Raw genomic sequence first — 20,112 nt, 5'->3', positions numbered from 1 at the left:
ACATCAGTTGGAAGATGAAGACAAGATAACCAGTTAGACTGGCAGAATTTAAAAATTCGTAACGGGTTGCTTAGCCAGGAAACGCTGAGGTCTGTTCCCCAACATATGTGCTGGGGGCTCTGAGAATGCAGACTGAAGTGGGCGCCCTCCCTGCTCTCAAAGAAGCCCATGGCAGCCAGGGGAGAGGCTGTGGAGCAGAGGGTGAAAGAGTGATACATTTATAACAGACGTTAGGAATAAGGGATTCAGAGACCAAATACAACCCGAATATCTTTTTGAAAGTGGAGGTGACTATAATAAAGTACAATTTTCTTAAAGATCATTTTTGATGTTTCCATTTTTTCTGAGTGTCTTTACAGTGTTTGAGACTCAGTATTTCCATTGTTGTCATCTGTGGTAGGCCTAACAGGCATCTCATAGTTTCATAAAAGAGAGAGAAAGATGGCATATACATTTGCTATGTATTTTTAATAGCTATAAATTTTAAAAAATTATTTATTTTTTTTGAGAGAGACATAACATCTGTTCATTGCTCCACCCACTCATGCACTCATTGGTTGATTTTTGTATGGGCCTAGACCGGGAGTCAAACCCACAACCCTGGCATATTAGGATGGCACTTTAAGCAATTGAGCTACCCAGCCAGGGCTATTTATAATAGTTTTATTAGAAAAAAACTCTTTATCAAATTCAGTTTTTAAAACAGGAATATTTTGGGGGCTTGAATCCTGCCAACACAATTGCCTCTTAGAAAATCTGACTCTCCCTGTTCTTTTCCTGATACTGAGTGGGAGCAGAGGATGCAATGGTCACGTCAAGGATGGGACTGGAGCTGTTCTGTGCTGGAGTCGTGTGAAATGCAGCTGTGGAGCCTGTCCTGGCAGTCACCCAGGGAAAGGCTTGGGGGTCCTACAGTACGACACAAAGTAAAGGTTTAGAGATATATCCCCTTTTAATCCTATAACTCAGAAAAGACTCATGTATTTATCTCTACCTGTTCTATCTTTTGGAGTAGCAAGTTTTTACTTACCCAACTGAAAAGTAGCAAAGAAAATTTGGAAGAGAATGTGTGAGTAGAAAGGTGCCTTTGAGATCAATCCAAATGACCCTCCCTTTTATCTGTGCTCGTTCAAACATCAAGGTCGCTTCCCAATTCTAATATTGTGGGGCGTGATAAACAGATAGGTGTTTCTCTGGCTCTGCTTTTCACGATTTTCAAACTTTAATAATCTGTCTGCTCAGCTTGCTTTTTTAAGACTACAAAGTCCCAATCGTAGCCTGTCCTCCCACACAGCACCTTCATCCCAATGTTACCCACGTTCCTCTGGTCATCTAACCTTACTTACTATATCTTTCCTGAGGTGCGTGACCATAGCTACGTGTACTCCACACATGGATGAGCCTTAGTCTAGGACAAAGGGAGGGCATTTTTCCCTCCTGCACATGTTTACGAAATCTTCTATGACAGCACCAAGCCTCTTTGGTTATAGCAGCACACTTGGTAAATGTCCTCCGTGGATGGTTCTGTGTGACCTTTTTCTTGGTTTATAATTGACTTCATTATACTCTATTTTTTTTCTTTTTTAATGTTATTGTTTCTAAGCTTGCCTGCACTAGAGCTCATCTACCACATTTTGGCTTACTCAGCCTAGCAGGATTTGTTCATTTATCCACTGAATTTGGCATTTCAATGGCTGAAAGCATTTGTCACCTTCAAAATTGGGAACTTCATGGTGACCAGTAAAAATGTCTTAGCACAGACCTCTTCGGCATTCCACTTCTCCTTCTGTGGATTTCTCTTGTTAATACTTTCCAGCTGAATTTTATTTTCCCAGTAAGTTGTCTATTGCAATCCCAATTTCTTCAATTTTAGTATTTAAATATCTAATTTTGACCACAGAGTCCCTTAGCACTTTAGAGGGGTGGTAAGCTTTTGTGCTATGACAGCTACTGACCAGCCCACAATATCACACAGTCTTCCAGAATTAGCCCTTGATGAAATTGTGTAGTAGGTAAGTTTTTCTTTAGTTCTTTCTCTACCACCTAGTAGGCCCTCCAATCCCTTAGACTTGGACTTTCTTCCAAAATGTCCCGGCAATATCTCTTCACCTTTATCACTGATATCACCGTACTATTTTGTGTCCCAACTTCTTTAGTGTACAAAGAATCAATCACTAAAATATCATACCACTCTATACACAAGGGAGAAACTGAGGTGGTCCTTTTAGCCTAGAAATCTAATAACATTTGATGTCTGATGTTATGGACTCATTGATCCTGTCTTTGCTGTCTAAGTAGCCAAAAACTAATTAAACAATCAACAAACTAATTTATATTAATGGCTTCCATGATGGAGTTTTAGTTTGGGTATAAAGGAATTGTGGAATAGGGTAGAATTTTTGGCCATCTCTCAAACTGTTAACAAGTAGCTCGCCATCTGCTCCCCAGGTTGAACCTGCTGAGAAAGGATAAGGACTTAGAAGTCATGTTTTATTCATGGAGTCTGAAGACAGACTGGGTTGACATCCTAACTCTGCCCATACTAATTCTGTGACCTTGGGAAATTATTTACCTCTATGTGCTTTAGCTCCATTAATAAATAGCATTAACAATAGTATCTACCTCATAGGGGTGTCCTAGGGATTAAATCATTTAACATATAAAGCATTTGGACCAGTGTTCTGGCTCACACTGTGCTGTGCAAGCGTCTGCTGTGACTTTTACCTGAATACCCAAGGACTGGCATAGCGCCTGGCTCAGGGTGTGTATTCAAATGGTGTTTGCTGAGTGACTGGACAGGAACCTGCCAGCTAAAGGGCTTATTTAGGAGTTTTTGTGTTAACTGTTCTAACTAATATGTTTCAGCTTATCGCTCATGTCTCTTGATTTCAAATATAGCCCACACCCCACACCTGCTCTTTTCATTTTCTTAAAACCATTATTAGTCTTTCAGGCATAGCATTCTATCCATTCCGTGGTCATTTTGCCTGGGTTGCACCTTGCAGTGGGTTTGACTATAACCCTTCTTAGTCACTTATTTTCTAGGATGATCCAGTTAAAAATTTGTCATTTATTTTTTAGATCAATTTATTCACATCTAAGGGATTCAGATCATTTTATCAGTATTGTAATTAAACACTTGGAAGTGTCACAGAATTATATATTCTAACATTCAAGCCTAAAATTGTGGTGAAGCCTTCTGACATCACAGCCAAATTATTGTGCATATTCCTGTCTCTTAGCTCAATAAGATGCCAGTTTATTTGCATATTATTGCTTGACCCTGATATCACGGCCAATTAATTTGCATATCCATACCTAATCAGCTCATATAAGTTTTTTTGCCACTTTATTTCTTGGCCCAGCTCCCAGACTAGTGGCTTTTAGCTTAAATCAATTGAATTTGGAGTGGTTTTCTTTGCCATGCTTTCAGCACCAATGGAAGGACAGATAAGTTGGGTGGTGGTCATGAATGTATAAAGGAACCATCTATTGCTTTTATTTTCTCTTTCGGTGGAACTGACTGAAGAACCAAGACAATAATTTAGACATGTGGGAAAGCTAATTTTCAGGAATGAGGATACTGGGCTAATGAAAGAAATAGAACTTGTTCTTTCAGAAAATTCCAGTACATAAGGCAAAGGATGTATTCTACTTCACTGACCAAAAAATATTCTAAGTTGGTATTTAGTTGACCGGGACCTCAGCTAAAATTACGAGATAGCATTTAAGCATCTGAGTGTTGTTTTTTTAAAAAACTTTTAAAATAACATATAATTGAATTCTGGTCTAGATGATGGCATAGGTAAAACTGGCTTGCCTAGTTGCACAATCACATCAAAATTACAAGTAAATTATAGAACAACCATCACTCAAACCATCAGAAATCGAGTTGAATGGAAGTATGACAACTATGGAATTAAAGAAACCACATCGGGTAGAGTGGGCAGAGATGTAGAGCAAGCTGGTCTCACATCCATGTGTTGTGGATAAAAGTTCAGGAGGGATATCTCAGGAGTGAGGAGTCCCAGACCCATACTAGGCCCCCCTGCCAAGGGTTCCAGTGCCAGGAAGATAAATCCCCATAATTCTGGTGGCAAAACTCAGCAGAGACTGAGTTGGTGGACGACACTTCTGGAGTCCCAAGCAGTTCCTCTTAAAGAACCCACACCTTACTCAGCCACACTCTGTCTGAGCTGCAGTATCAGGGTAGCAGCTTGAAAGGTACCAGTGGCATGCAGGGAGGAAATGAAGTGCCTGGCATCAAGACAAGAGCTGGGGACAGCTTTCTTCTAGACAGAAAGATGGATCCTTTGTCCCAGAGGCCTTTGTCCCTTTTCTGAGCCCTCCCCCGACAGAGCCACAGAGTCAGCAGATGGGTACCTATCTGAGATTCCATCAACCTGGCTAACACTGTTTGCCCTGCCCTGAAGATACCCTGAGACTCTGCAGCACCAAAGTTATGGGACCACCCAAGTTGTTAACAGAGACTTTTCCATATGAATGCCTGGTCTTGGCTCATGCTTCACAACTTCCTAAATTCTCTCAGACAAGCAACAGCTGGTATCAGTGGGCCCCCAGCCCCTGGTACCACTTGCTAAGTGGCCCCAGGCCCAGCACTAGCAGTAGCCAGTCTAGATTCATAGCTGGGCTTCGCCTGGGAATCTCCAAGTGCAGCTCAAGTAGCAGCCATCTCAGGTTGCTTTATAGCCCAGGAAGGGTGGCTGGGCTAAAAATACAGGTGGGGACTGACCTTGACTTGCAAACCCTAGGAAACCCTAGGGCCTGCATACCCAATGGACAGCTACAGACCATGTCGGAGCACCACCACCCTTCCCCTGCGCAGCTGATCCTCTATGGAGGGCGGAGGTTGTTGGTCAGTGGTCACAGCCTATCCTTGCAGGTGACTGGGAAGGGTTAAATCCCTCCCATTGACCTGCTAACAGCAATCAAGGCTTAACTCCAAGAGGAGGGTGTACTCAGCCCACACACAGGGCACACCTCGAGTACCCAACTTGGTTGATAGGAGAGGCTATGCCACTGGACCCTATAGGATAACTAGTGCATTAGACCATGCTACCAAGACAGGGAGTCATAGCAGGTTCACCTAATATATAGAAACAAACACAGGGAGGCTGCCAAAATGAGGAGACAAAGAAACATGGCCCAAATGAAACAGCAGATCAAAACTCCAGAAAAAGAACTAAACAGAGATAAACAATCTATCAGATGCAGAGTTCAAAACTCTAGTAATAAGGATGCACAAGGAACTTAGTGAGGGCCTCAACAGCATAAAAAATATCCAGTCAGAAATGAAGGATACACTAATTGAAATAAAGAACAATTTACAAGAAAACAACAGTAGAATGGATGAGGCCGAGAATCAGATCAATGATATGGAACATAAGGAAGGAAAAAACAACCAGTCAGAACAAGAAGAAGAACAAAGAATAAAAAAGATGAGGATAGTGTAAGCAGCCTCTGGGACAACTTCAAGCCACACAATATTTACATCACAGGGGTGCCAGAAAGAAATGAAAGAGCAAGAAATTGGACATCTATTTGAAAATATAATGAAAGAAAATTTCCCTAATTTGGTAAAGGAAATAGACATGCAAGCCCAGGAAGCACAGAGAGTCCACACAAGATGGATGCAAAGAGGTCCACTCTAAGACACATCATAACTAAAATGCCAAAGGTTAAAGATAAAGAGAGAATTAAAAGCAGCAAGAGAAAAGCAGCTAGTTACCTACTGCAGAATTTCCATAAAACTGTCAGCTAATTTCTCAAAAGAAACTTTGCAGGCAAGAAGGAACTGGCAAGAAATATTTAGTCATGAAAAGCAGGGACCTATAGCCAAGATTGCTCCATCCAACAAAGCTACCATTTAGAATCAAAGGGTGGATAAAGAGCTTCCCAGAGAAGAAAACACTAAAGGAGTTCATCTTCACGAAACCATTATTACATGAAGTATTAAAGGGATTTATTAAGAAAAATAAGATCAAAGCTATAAACAATAAAATGGCAATAAATTCATATCTGTCAACAATTGAATCTAAGAAACAAACTAAGCCAACTAGAAGAACAGAAAGAATCATGGATATGGAGAGGGTTTTGATGGTAGCCACATGGCAGGGGGTTTGGGGGGATGGATGAAGAGGTGAGGGGATGAAGAAGTACAAATAGGTAGTTACAGAATATCCAGGGTGATGTAAAGTACGGTATAGGAAATGGAGCAGCCAAAGAACTTATACCCATGGCATGACCCATGGACACGAACAATGGTGTGGGGATTGCCTGAGGGAGTGGGGGTGCTTGGTGGAGGGAGACAAAGGGGGGAAATTCAGGACAATTGTAATAGCATAATCAATAAAATATAAATAAAAAATTAGAAGAATAAAACCAAAAATATATAATTGACATATAACATTGTGTGACATTAAGGTATAAAATGTGATTTGATAAATTTATATACTGTGATATGATTACCACCATAGATTAAGATAATATTCTTTATATGCTCTATAAAATAGAGTTTTAACTTAAGATGCATAAGAATAACATGGGAGGATTTTCAAATGGTAGTATCTAGGTACCCACCCTGAGACATTCAGTTACACCTTAGGTTGAGGTAGTCCCTGAAATGTTAAATTTTAACAGGGACCCAGGTGACCCCAGTGTAGGTAGAGTATCACATTTGATAAATACCGTCCTAAAGAATGCTCTGTCTCTGCTGATTCATGGTTTCTGTGTAGAATCTAGTGATTCCATAAGGTTGGCTGTGTTGCTCTTTCCTAGATGACTTCAAATATTTAAATTGGCTGTATTTCCCGAGTTATATTTCTATGACAATAGAATAAAGACAAACCCATGAACAATTAAAAAAATTGCATCTCACAGAAGGGAGAGAACATGTGTGGGGGGGGGGTGGGGGGGTTGGGGGATTGGCCAAGGTCAGTCTTACTGATGTAGGTCTCAGTGGCCAATCCACACACTGGAAGTCTGACATATTCAGATGGTGGTGACTCCTTTACTACAGTGACTCCCCTTTTTTCTTCACCCATCATATCCCTCAAACTGTTGCTGCTGTTTCTGAATTTCATTGCCCCCTTTTTTTAAAACTTAGATGCTTTGGGAGGCCTCTCCTATAGCCCTACACTTTGCTCTCTATAGTACAGATTCCATAGACATTAAGACAGGGCTAGGGATGGCCAAGAAGGAGACTGAGGGTGGGGCTTGGGGCGGGAAGTAGAAGGGAGAAAGAGAGGATGGGGGAGAGCACTTAATCACATTTTCCAATCAGTCCTGAGGCCATAACTTACTGGATCCCATCTCATAGCCAACTCTGGAGGGAGGGAAGGAGTGGGGATAGAGAGAGAAAGAGAGAGAGAATTTGTTGCTCCAATCACTCATTCATTCATTGGTTGATTTTTGTTTGTGCCCTGAGCAGGGATTGAACCTGCAACCTTGGAATATCGAGTGGCACTCTAACAAAGTGAGCTACCTGGCCAGGGCCTTATAGTTTCAGTTTCTTATGTGTTTTTCCAGCACCCTTTTACCACCATGCTTGCCAATGCTTTTGTTGTTCTCTTTACAGTTTAGACGTCAGGGCTACAAACTTTTTACCCTTGTTGACTTGCTGTGGTTCCTAGCACAATGAACACTGAGAAACATTTAAAAGGAGTTTGTGCTAGCTTCAGGGAAAGAGGGAAATGGAATGGTTTATGAGATTGTATTCTGTTTCACACTGGGTCATGCAAAAAGAGAAATCTGCCAGAAGCCACACATGAAGAACCAATTTTGTGATTCTGGGAGTATTGGTAGAGATTTATACATATGGAAATTTCCACCATCCTCAACAGACCCTTGAAGCCTCCATTTCTAGCCTTATTAACACTGAGTACTTCATCTTGGTGTTTTGACTCCAGGCAGGGGAGGCACCTTTAGTATGTTAGAGCTGGGGAATCCCTATTCTCCCATCTTGAAGGTGGTGGGGGTGTGGGGAAGGCTGAATAGTTTATTGGAACGTGTTCTGCACTGGGCTTCAGTCTCAGCTGTAGCACCTACAAATCAGGTGACTTCGACTGTTAATACCAGTGACAAAAGCAATGGCCAGGACTGAACACCTCCTATGTGCCAGACGTGGAGCAAGATGATTTAGGTACATTATCTAATGTTTCTAAACTGCAGTTCTCTGAGGCTATTGCCTTGAAAAACTACCTCACAGTTCTACAATGAGAGCCCCATGAATAAACCAAGTTAGAAAAGGATTTCTAAATCATAGAGTAAGAAGGACTGGAATTTGCAGGGTTTGCTACATGCGTATATGATAGAAGCAAAATCTTTGTGCAGTAGTACATCTTGAGTTAACATAGTAGGAAAGACCCTGTTGGAGAGTAGTAAGAAAAAGCATTTTCTATTAGTAAGAAAAAGCCATTTTTTTCATTTCTTATTTCCTTCAGTTTTGTTTGTTGATTAATTCCATACCTTGTCCTAACTCACTATTGGGTCTATGCAAAACCTGGTCTACTCATATCATTTTGCTTGAATTGATGTGGCAATGCCATCAAACAAAGTGATGCACTTTCTTTTTCCATTGAATCAAACAATTGGCTAAGCTTTCATATTTTGCAATTTAATCCAAGATTTGATAAAGTGACTAATAGAAAAAATGCCAATAATATTTAGTGAGCACTTAGGTGTGACAGACCCAGTACTTTCATTTATTTCTCACAAGAACCTTATCAATAAGGTTCTCTAATTACGTACTTTCACTTTATAGATAACGCAACTGAGGCTTAGGGAGCTTAAAATAACTTGTCCAATGTGGAGTTGCTAGTGGTGGTGGAGTGGGATTTAAACCCTGGCAAAACAACCCACTTTGGTTCCAATTAATGAGCCATTTCCAGCAAACGTAGTTTGGCATTTGAGTTACCTGCAGTGATCTCATTATATAATTTTGGTTTCATAGGACATACACAGGACAGCTTACTTTGACACAGACCATCCAAGTGTAAAGTTAGTTTAATGGTAAGTAGGTTAAACAAATTTGAAATGCAAAACTTGTTTTTTCAGGCCACACAGTTCCTTTGTAAGTAATTCATTATTCATTCAGCAGCTATGCCCAGTGCTACCGGTCAGTGAGGGCATCGTGGGAGATATAAATGCAGAGTGCGTTGTGGTGAGAGAGGAGCATGATGGTTGAAGGGTGTATAAACAACCTGCTGTTGGCATTCGAAAAAAGGAAAAGATTTCTTCTATTGGGATGAATCAGAAAGGCTTCACGGAGTCACTCCACCTAAAATGCCCTCTATCCCAGACAGGCTCGCTTTCTCATCTCTTTCCAGGTTGTTGCTGAAACGTTACCTACTCAGGAGGCTTTCTCTGACCACCCCCTGAGAACTGCTCCCCATTTCTGGTGTGACGACATGGTCTAGTCTCATCTTGAATACTTCCTGTGTCACACCTGGAATCTCCCATTTCTTTAGTATGCCCCAGGTTCTTTTAGTGAGAAATTATATCTTCAAACAACATCTGGTGCTAGGGATGCTCCTGGTTACTTGATCACTTTGTTTCTAGGCCTTTTCAGTGAGCAGAGCTAGGAAAGGGGTGTGTGTGTGTGTGTATGTATATATATGTGCATATGTTTTTCATCATTAGGCACATTAAGTACTCTTTTCATTTTTAGAGGAAACTGTTCTCATTGCTTTCAGTCTGCTCTGTTATGCTACTAGGCAATGGAAGCAGTAAGTTATTAAATGAGGTCTTAGTGACATGAAAGAATTAGTGCAGCTTCCTCAGGCGACTGACTTATAAAGAAGCACCAGGAGAATTTCATTAACAAATTAGTGGCTCAGTAAGTGGAAACTCAGCTTTAGCATTTTTTAAAAGCTGTTATAATTTAGGACACCTATTTTCAACCTTTTTCATCTCATGACACACATAAAGTAATCACTAAAAGTCTGCAGCACACACAAAAATATATTTTTTGCCGTCATGACCAAAATATAGGTATAATTTTGATTCATTCATACCAGACAGCTATTGTTGTGTCGGCTGTTGTCATTTTTTAAATTTGACCATCTAAGGGAAAAGAGGTCAACGCCCCTGACTAAATAGTCAGGTACTGAATGTTTTTAAAAAGTCCGCTGGCACACCAGTGGAAGATCACTGCTTTGGAATATACAATCGCCAGGCCGCCTTAGGGTGCCCTTTGGAAGTGTGTGCTATTTTTATTAGAGGAAGCACCGAATAACCAGTGATGTTAGTGCTGGTGCCACAGCCACAAACAATGACAACTACAGTCTGCGTATGATGACCTTGTGGCATATCAAGAACATTTCTCACACTATAATAATTTACTGGAAAATTAAGTATAATTGATTTAATCGCAGAGAGAAGAAAAAAATTACATTCACCTTTGAAAATGACAAGTCCTTGAGTTGACTTTGCTTTTGATCAAGAGCATACTACTTTATTCACCTCGGGAAAAAAACCTAAGGTTGATCTTCATAGAACTTTAAATCCAAAGGTCTTTCCCATGCCCAGTATAAACTATAGAAAATAAATGCATTACCGTGGGGGTCCCCCTTAAACATCTTCTTGTTCACATGCATTTGAAATGAAGAATCTCTAATAAAACAGTATCTTTAAAAACTATGCTAGCCTCTCAAATACCCTAATAAGTCTCAGATAAAAGACCATTTTCATATGAAATGTGAATTTTGACCATAAAACCCCCCCAAACCTCACAAAACTATAATGGTCATTAGCATTGCCTTTTAGAAGAAGCAACCATTTTCAGCTTTAAATGGCACAGAACGGACAATGGATACTTTTGCTATGAAGCAGGAAAATAGATTTCATCTTCTGTGCCAATTCCATTCAGTTGAGAGTGGCTTCCTGGGGCACTGTGTTGGGATGAATTCTGAGGCCGCCTCCTGCCTCCTTGGAAGACGAGCGCTGGTCACTTAAGGACTGGGGAGTCGCAGCACGTGTGCCATGCACTCGGCAACCAGGATGAAACAACATTTAAAAACATACACATCACAGACTTACCGGATAAGCCACCCACGTCCATCTTCTTCAGGTTCTTTGCCTCCAGAATGACCACAGTGAGTTTGCCAGCAGTAGGTACGTAGCGCAGGGAGAAGCAGATATCGCCCAGTTTCTCTTGCTACAAAAACCAGATAAAGATGAATATACGTTGTACACATACATTGTAAATTCCTCAGGAGGAGGATTATGACAATTAGAACTGGAAAACTCTTAGTTTCATTGGCATTTACCCAGTGGTCTTTCATTCACTAAGGAATCATCAAGAGTGATTGCAACCCGTTTCAGTGTTTAAACAGCTCATTTATACTTTGACATTCATCAAACTAGATCCATAATTCCGCGGTTCAGGAAATGAGACCAAGATGACTCTTTTAGAGACTCCACTCTGCATAGCACCGCAACATTGTTGGCAAACTCAGAGCTTTACCAAATGCCTCTGAAAAGAGCCTGACACTTTAGCAATATCGCCCCTACCTAAATTTGGGTCTCTTTACACCTCAGATAGGATTGGGTCCTATACTTTATATTTAGATTTTGGGGGAAAAGATTTTGTTTATGATCCACTAAATTTTATCTGTTGGTGAGAAATTCTGACTTTCTAGTAGCTGAACAGCAACAAAGTAAGTTTTCGAACTTTTCATTTTATTCATTTCAAGTGAGTCTAACTTTCATTTTTCCTTATACTAATATTTGTAAAAATCTAAGTGGTAGGTTGGAGAACAAATACATAGTAACACTAAACAAAGCATCTCATAGCCCTTCATGTTATTTCATTGATACCATGTTTCAGTCTCAAAGCACATTCAACAATCCTGTACCCAGGCATTTCTGAACCAAGAAGTCAGAGTTTAAGATGATTGTATATAGAATGAATATTTATAAATATTTTACCTGGAAAGGATTGCTATGTGTTCTCCCACCTTAAATGTCTTATTCTTTGGTATAAATAATTAAGAACCATGGTATTAGAACTTTTGCATTCATATTTATAAGCATGAGAGAGATGGGGAGGGAGATGCTGGAGGCTCCAGGCTGCTTTCTGATGTGGGGAATTATGGGTATGGCAAATAAGGGTTTATTTCTTACTTCTCCTTCCTGCCAAAAAAGTGAAACCTGATTCTAAAGGTAACGGTTGTGTTGGACATCTGCGCATGTACTTCAACACAGGGATGAGGCACAGAAGTCCACCCCTCAGGTCCTCTCGTGTTATTCTCTTATTATGAATGTATATTTGGCTTTATCTATAACTTCATGAATATTGAATCAGCCAGAGTCTCCAGGGTGGAAATAAGTGCCTAGATACGTTAAAAATGTAAGGAACTGGAACCCCTTCATGGGGTACTCATTATACCCACCTTTATGAGAGAAAAGCATATCTCCCTGTTCTATGATTTATCTACAGTTGTGAAGTAATATATTCAGTGCGTGCACGTGTGTGTGAGAAGTGGTGCTCTGTCTGTGTGAGTAATGCTTCTATTAAAAATATCAACATATGTGTTTAGAGCCCCAATTCTTTCCTTCCTTGAGTCCTGCTAGCATCTTACTCATACATCCCTTATGTTACTAAGGACTTATGTTTTTGTCTTATTGTGCACGCATCTAAGTTTTCCCACAAGACTGTAAACTCCTTGAAGACAGGGTCCTCGCCTGAATGATCATTTCCCACACATTTCCAAAGGGAAATAAATGGCAATTTTAGATAATATCTCCCATTTTGAGTTATCTAGGTCATAGCTCACTTCCATTAGTGTAGGTAATAGTTACTGTTAATGTGTTAAATTCACCCTAAGTGCCCAGTCACCTCTACAAATTAATTTACACATTAGGAGAATCTAGTGGAATAAATTACTTTTCGTAGTCTGAAAATACGGAATGAGAGAATGAGAGTTAATATGATAGAAGTCAATACAAAGTGTAGGCAGATTCATCTGAACCTCATGAGAGAAGAGAAATGTAAATGAACAAAACTGCTGTTTAAAAATGCTCATTAGGTGGAGGGTTCTTTTTTCCGGGTTCTGTCTTTTTGCGGCAGTTCCCTCCCTGAGGAACTCACCGGTGGCAGAACCAGGTTGTGGTAACAGCTGTAATTGGCACTTCAGACATGACTGTTGTCTTAAGTGACACCTCTCTTTATGGCCCATCATTTAATTTATGGGCATCTCAAAGGTCTGAAACAAAGGAAAGTCGTAACTTACCTGTCTTCCAGTGTCTTTTTATTATTCACTCATAATATATGGGGAATTTTAAAGATTTTACATAATATTTTAGAAGAGAGGAATTATAAAATGTGAAAAACCACTCCACGAGTAGGAGAAATATGTAAAGCTTTCTGTAATTTTAAAGCTATGGGATGGAGAAAGAAGGAGTGTTTAAAAGAAAGAAAATACCAAAATGGAAACTTGGGGAGAAAGAGTAATATGGAAAAGTACTTATTTTAGCACCTTTACAGATCTACATTTAACTAATTTAGGGACTTGAACATGTAAAACTTCATTCAGTCATAAAATCATCATACTCCGTACGCCAAATTAAACAAATTTTTATATTAATCAATTGAAGTTACTTCCCAGTCTTTTAAAACCTTATTACTTTTGGTTCTATAAGCCATTTGAAAGAAAGTCACTGTTTATTCTGGAAGTCGTGTCCCTTGGGGCACCAAGCAAATTGATAGAGAAAACCTCATTCTCTAGAAAGAGGCAAGGAAAATACCCAATTCGTACAAAACTTTATCTTGTTCGTTACATTTCCTGAGTTGTAACTACCTGAGGTATAAGAATATGCTTTTTCTAAATGTTTAAAAATCAACTTTAATAATTCTCTAAAGTGACAGGTTTGAGAATGGGGGTTACTGTCTTCTATTACGTTCTGGTTTTACTCTTGCTTAATTGATTTAGGACATTTAATTAGATGACAATGAACTCCTGTCCCTAGAGTCTGGTTCTAGCGTGAGCAGGTTTTCCTGTATCTCCTCATAAACATGAAAGGATTGGAATGATCTAATAGGTTTTTTTTTTTTTTATCTTCACTCAATGGCATTTTTTCATTGCTTTTAGAGAGAGAGGAAGGGAGAAAGGAAGGAGAGAGAAACATCAATGCAAGAGAGAAGCATGGATCAGTTGCCGCCCATACACACCCTGACTGAGGATCACAGGCACTGAGACCGGGATCTTGCATGCCTGGACGGATGCCATCGCTTAAGTGTGTGCTGTAACCCGGAATCTAACTTGCAACCCTTGGGTCACGGGACCATGCTCCACGCAACTGAGGCATACCAGGAGGGCAATCTGATAGATTTATATGGACATCTTCATATCAAACTCTGATATCAGCGTTTTCACATGCCACTTTGGAAGAAAGATGATTGGGTAGTGATATCTAAAGATTTAACATTAAACATTTTATCCATTAATCCAAAGTTCTAGAAACCAAAAATTTCTAAATTTAAAAAATGTTTTCTTCAGTGAGGTTATGGTGATGAGAAACAGAAGTGGTTCTTACCCTGGCTGGGTGGCTCAGTTGGTTGAAGTGTTGACTCCACCCACACCCCATTCACCAAAATGTTGCAGGTTTGATTCCTGGTCAGGGCACATAGCTAGGCTGGGGGTTCGAACCCTGAACAGGGCACGTATAGGAGACAACTGATCAATGTTTCCTTCTCATATCAGTGTTTCTCTCTCTTCCTCTCCACTCCCTCCCTCTCCCTTCCTCTCTCTCTGAAATCAATAAACATATCCTCAGGGGAGGATTAAAAACAAACAAACAAACATGGTTCTTGGAAAATTTATGTAGAAAGATGATACCTAAACCTACATCTCAGATCCTTACTGCTCCTTGACAGTTCTGTCTAGTTTTCTCCACCACAGCCCTGTGAGGTAGGCATTGTTAGGTCCACTTTATACATGGAAACCTTGAGGCTTTCACAAAGTTATGTCACTTTGTAAACGAAAACCCGAGACTCAGGTTCCGTAGTGTCTGAGTGTAGAGCAGAAGCAAGGCCCTTTACCTCAAAACGACGAGTTGTCTTTATACCACATCGCTATCTGGAGTGGCGAACCAATGCTCCAACCGACCACCCGCTGGGTATTTCATTCCCCCGAGCATGGTAGCCCTACCCTAAAACTAGAAATAACATTTCTGGAAGTACAGTTTTTATAAGATAATTTCAAGACCCTGTAGAGTTGCAGCCAACAGATGAGTGCTTTTGCTGCTGTGATTATCTCATGAAGGGGCCTTACTACTATTAGGAATTTCAGCTTTATGTATAATTTATTTTAGTCAATTGCCTTGATCGCTAGGTGGAAACCACCAGTTAGTGTTAGAAAGATCCAACTGTGAGATTTAGAAATTAACGTGCTCTTTTAGAATGTGGAGCTGACAATCAGAGCACCTTTATTCTGAGCTGCTTGACAATTCCATTATTTTTTTTTTAGAGCAGCCACTTAATAGAGCCGACACAAATTAATGATTTAATAGACAACCACAGCAATAGCTTTCATTTTCCGAAAAGCATTGTAGATACTAGAACAGAGGTCATATCTAATGGATAAATAAAAGTTTGATTTAAAATGAATATTTATTTGATGGCTTCTATAACAGCATGTATCATTTTATATATAAAAAGAGGGATTCACTTACTGACCTTTGCAAATGGGGCTAATTTCACATGTTTGTTGGAAATGCTGTACTTTTGAATGAGTTTTAAAAAGGTACCTCAATTGACTTAATGCTCTGACATTTTAAAAAGACATGTTCTGTTTATATTACTATTAGGATTTTTCTATTAAGTTGGTGATAGATTCTCTGAGTAGAGGATTTTTCTATGCAGTTGGGAATCTATTTAGAGAGGATAAGTACTAAATGGAAGTACCATAATCTCTCAAAATGAAAATTGAGACTGTGCATATTCTCCATTTGTAAAAATACTAAGATGTTATTTATTTATAAGAAGGACAATGTCAGGTTTTTAATTTTAATAACAAAATGGGTGGCTTTAAGTATGTCCTTTGTGTGGCATTATCTTTCAAATTTACTTTATTCCCATGACTACTCGCATAACCCTGAAGTATCTGCCAAATCGGTATTTACATCTAATGGGCCAGATGGTCACAGTGTGAAACGTTGCTGTGGATGTATCCAGGCTAAAGAGACTGAATCTGCCTAGTGTACAAATGTACAGTAAATTGTTCAGGTGAATGAGGCAGTAAATTATGTCTTTGAATACTGATTTTCACTACATAATCCATTAACTTTGTATTCGTTCAATGATTCATTCATTTCACATGAAACAAATGTTGAGTTCCACCATGGATTCTTCCAGGTTATAGACTCCATTTCACCCAGATGAACGAGATGGCTTTGAGATTTCCAGAAAATGGCGGAAAGGCAGACTGAGAGAGAGCATAACAACACAACGTGGTAACCCAGCGGTGGCACAAATGTTATGCGCGCCAGGAGGAGGCGTTTTGAAACTTTGCAGGGTCTGGTAATTACACTAAAAAGAGGAGGACTTTAATTGCAGATTTATACCCCCAATAATTAGCAATTTCTCCAGCCACCTCAAATACATGTTTCTTTGTGAAGCTAACATGCTAGCTATGCAAATGGACCTTTAAGACCAGTCTCTAGCTCTCCTCTTTCAACCAGAACTAGCATGTGGGGTGTTGGTGACATAACATGGGTCCTGGAAGAGCCAATAGCAGAGCTGCGATGTGAAGGTTCAGCAGGAAGAACCAATGGGAGCCCGGGGGAGAAGAGGGCAACCATGTTCAGACACAGTGATGCATATGCAAAGTCCTCAAGAGCTTAGACCAAGTTAGTCTTCTATAAGCATAACATTCATGTAATTAAATTAAATATGAATTTCTACTTATGAGTTCCATCTTCAACATTTCTTCATGATATCTTTAACTTCTATTTTGATTAAAGAATACATTCTATTCATATTAGACATAATAGTTAACATCAGAAAAGTGGACATTCTGAAATGATCAAAATAAGAATGATGAAAACAGAAAGTCAAAATGCCTATTAAAAGGAAGAGTCAAGCGCAGAGCAGAGTGGTGGGCAGAGCACTGGAATGAGACATGGGCATTAACTATGTGTTCATTAACAAATAGTTATTTATGGGGCATTTCTTATGTGCCAGGCACTGTTCTAGGCACTGGGATACAACAAATCATGCAAAAATCAATGAATAAAATAAACATAGTAAACTATAAGTAGCTTACTTATAGTAGTTAGAAGTAGTTAAAAATAAAGTAGTTAGGAGCATGCCTGGCACATAAAATGTACTATATGAGCATTTGCTATTATTGCTATTGCTAACAAAACTCCTATTTGAACCACCCTCTTCTCTAGACAGTTCCAGATTCCTTTGCTCTTTTTCATAGCCAAACTTCTTGAATGAGCTGGCTTTAATCATTGTCCCTATTATGTATGTTCCACTGATTTCTCTCTGCATCATTTTATTGAAATGCTGGTTTCCAGTGACATCTGTATTAGTAAGCCAAACATTTTCAGATCTCATTGACCTGAACTCTCACCAGAATCTTTAGACTTCCTCTCCTTTTTGGATTCTGCAATACAATGCGTTCTTGATTTATCTGCCGCTGGCCACTCATTCTTGATCTCCTTTCTCAAGGTTTAGTCCTAGCCCATTTCTCTTCTTCATAAATTAATATTATCCTGGCTATGGCTTTAGTTACAATTTAGAAGGGATTCCCAAGTTTATATCTTGAGTTTAGATCTTTTATCTGTGGTCCAGTCTCATAGACCTAACTGCCTACTTGTCATTTCCACATTAGAATATTTCATACACACCTTAGACTCAAATGCCAAAAGCTAAGTTCACTATCTTTCTCAAACCCTAGTTCATTCTATTGCAGTGGTTGGTACCAGCCTCCAGCTAGTGCTTAAGCCAGAAAACGGGGAATTATTTACCTTTGACCCCTTTTGGAGTTCTGATTTAATCTATTATAATCTCTCAAATGGGTTTACTTGTTTCCATCCCTATCCAATAAATCTCTAATATTCCAATGTTAGAATATTCACCACCCTAATTCAATAATCTGTCATCTTATTATTTCAAAAGTTCTTAGTTGGTTTCCTTAAATTTACTTTTGAAATACAGTGGGCAGTCACCTTCTAAATAACAAATCTACCTACAAGCCTCAAGTAGGTCTTCTGTCTCTCTTGGGATAAAGATCCATGTCTTTAACCATCAGTTACAATATTTTTCAAGGGGTGGTTCCAGCTTACTTCTCATCCTCATTTCATGCCACTTTTCCCCTTTCTGCTCTGGCCATATCAGTTTTCTTCATATTATTAAATACATCATGTTAACTGTACTCATCTTTCATGCCTCACCTCAACGATTATTTGTGTAGTGAAGCCTTACCTGAATCATCAGACTAAATAAAGTCCTTGTATATTCTTTAGTAGCTTCTGTACTCTTCTTTTGAAATATTGATTATGGTAATAATGTATTATAATCATGTACAATAATTGTAATCATGTACAGCAAGCATGTATTGATTTTTGTAACTATTGGATTATAGCTCACTTCTATGAATTTGATCATCTGTATATAGTCACCTTTATATGCATAGTAGCTGCCACTAAAGAGATGACGATCAGTACACTTTCATAGAGCCAAAGAATGAATGCTCAACTCTGGAAGAAACTACTAGAGAAGTGATGTGCACCACTTCCAGATTCAATCCCCCAAACTCCTACTATGGTCTTTTCTCTCTCCTATGACTGGGACAATGACCTTAGCGTCACCTTGAAAGCCACATGCTGGAGAAAGCAGAGATCCAATCACCCAGGACCCCTGAATGGTTCCTGAAGAAAAGCAGAGTCCTGCCGACCAATGTGGAACTACCTTGTATTACTGAGTGAGCAAGAAATAAATTTCTCTTACCGAACCATTCACAATTGGACCTATTTGTTACTGTCAATAGCCTGACACAATTAACACAAATAAGTGAATGAATTCTAAATGATGTTGTTAAAAGTATGATTAGTGATCCATTTGATGTTGCAGAGTTTGTAGGAAACGAGCAACGCTTAGTCTTATCCTTCATTAACTCAGTTTACCAAACCCTTATTTTGTGTTTTCAGTATGTCAGTCATGGTGCAAGGTACTGGGAACAAAGGGTGTTTAAAACTTGCTCTTGCCCTTAAGAAACTTATTCTGTGCTGGGGATAACAGGCATAAAAACAAAAATTCGACATAAAATGGTTAAATGCCATTATAGAAACATGTATTATGAATGACCACTATGGAGAAGGTAGAAAAATTTGTTGTGGGTAATTTCCTATATGTAGATTTTGAGTGGAGGGTAAGGGAATGTTTACAGAATGTGTACTGGAAAATGAGTCCCAGAAATGCCCTTCTCAATACTCTTCATGCCGTCATGTGCTTTGGTGCCTGCAATTTCACCCTTCATTCCCTTTCGCTAAAGCTCCCGATCTCTAGGCGGCCTTTAAAATAATAGGAAGTACTGTTTTGCCCCCTAGTGGACAGCTTGGCAATCCACTGTGGTATTCAATTTTAGCTGATGGTTTCTTGGGTTATGAAAGTTTCATCTAAATGAGTGGAGATGGGCAAAAAGAAAAGGGCAAAATAATAGGTTTGCCCGCATACCTTGGGATACTGCTTCAGTTAATAGAAGGCTTCAGTGGGATCCTGGTAAGTGACCACTTTTATGAAGACATGTGAAGGGGAAGGGAAATAATGGAGAACAGTTTGGGGAATATATCCAAAGACACGCCTTTACCAAGTTGCCTTGTTCCTTTAACATTCTCCCACTGTTGACTACGTGTCCTTGATTATTCTGGGTCAGGTCACATTTTACACTTGATCTTAGCCAAAGGGTCAGGAAGTGGTGAGGTCCAATTTTAAATATTCTATCTTCTTGTCCTCATGTGACTTGGAGGCTCTGAGGTAAAGTGGACTCTTCGAAATAATTATTTGGGTTAGGGGAATCCAGTGTTTTCTTTTACAATGGAAATGTGGGTACCAAGTAATTTTGAAATATGGGTGACATATAT

At 39.4% G+C, this 20,112-nt stretch overlaps 1 protein-coding gene across 5 annotated transcripts in view; it reads right to left on the bottom strand.

The window, feature by feature from the left end:
- Positions 1–20,112, bottom strand: part of SYT1 (synaptotagmin 1) — a 515,905-nt gene that overhangs the window by 78,334 nt on the left and 417,459 nt on the right. For all 5 annotated transcript variants that reach the window (XM_045187319.3, XM_045187317.2, XM_024579712.3 and 2 more), the window contains one exon: positions 11,059–11,176. In XM_045187319.3, coding sequence (XP_045043254.1) covers positions 11,059–11,176 — 118 coding nt within the window. The remainder of the gene's footprint in view (positions 1–11,058; positions 11,177–20,112) is intronic.

The sequence above is a fragment of the Desmodus rotundus genome, chromosome 3, assembly GCF_022682495.2.
Source record: "Desmodus rotundus isolate HL8 chromosome 3, HLdesRot8A.1, whole genome shotgun sequence".
NCBI lineage: Eukaryota > Metazoa > Chordata > Mammalia > Chiroptera > Phyllostomidae > Desmodus > Desmodus rotundus.
This window is presented reverse-complemented; position numbering and strand designations above follow the sequence as displayed.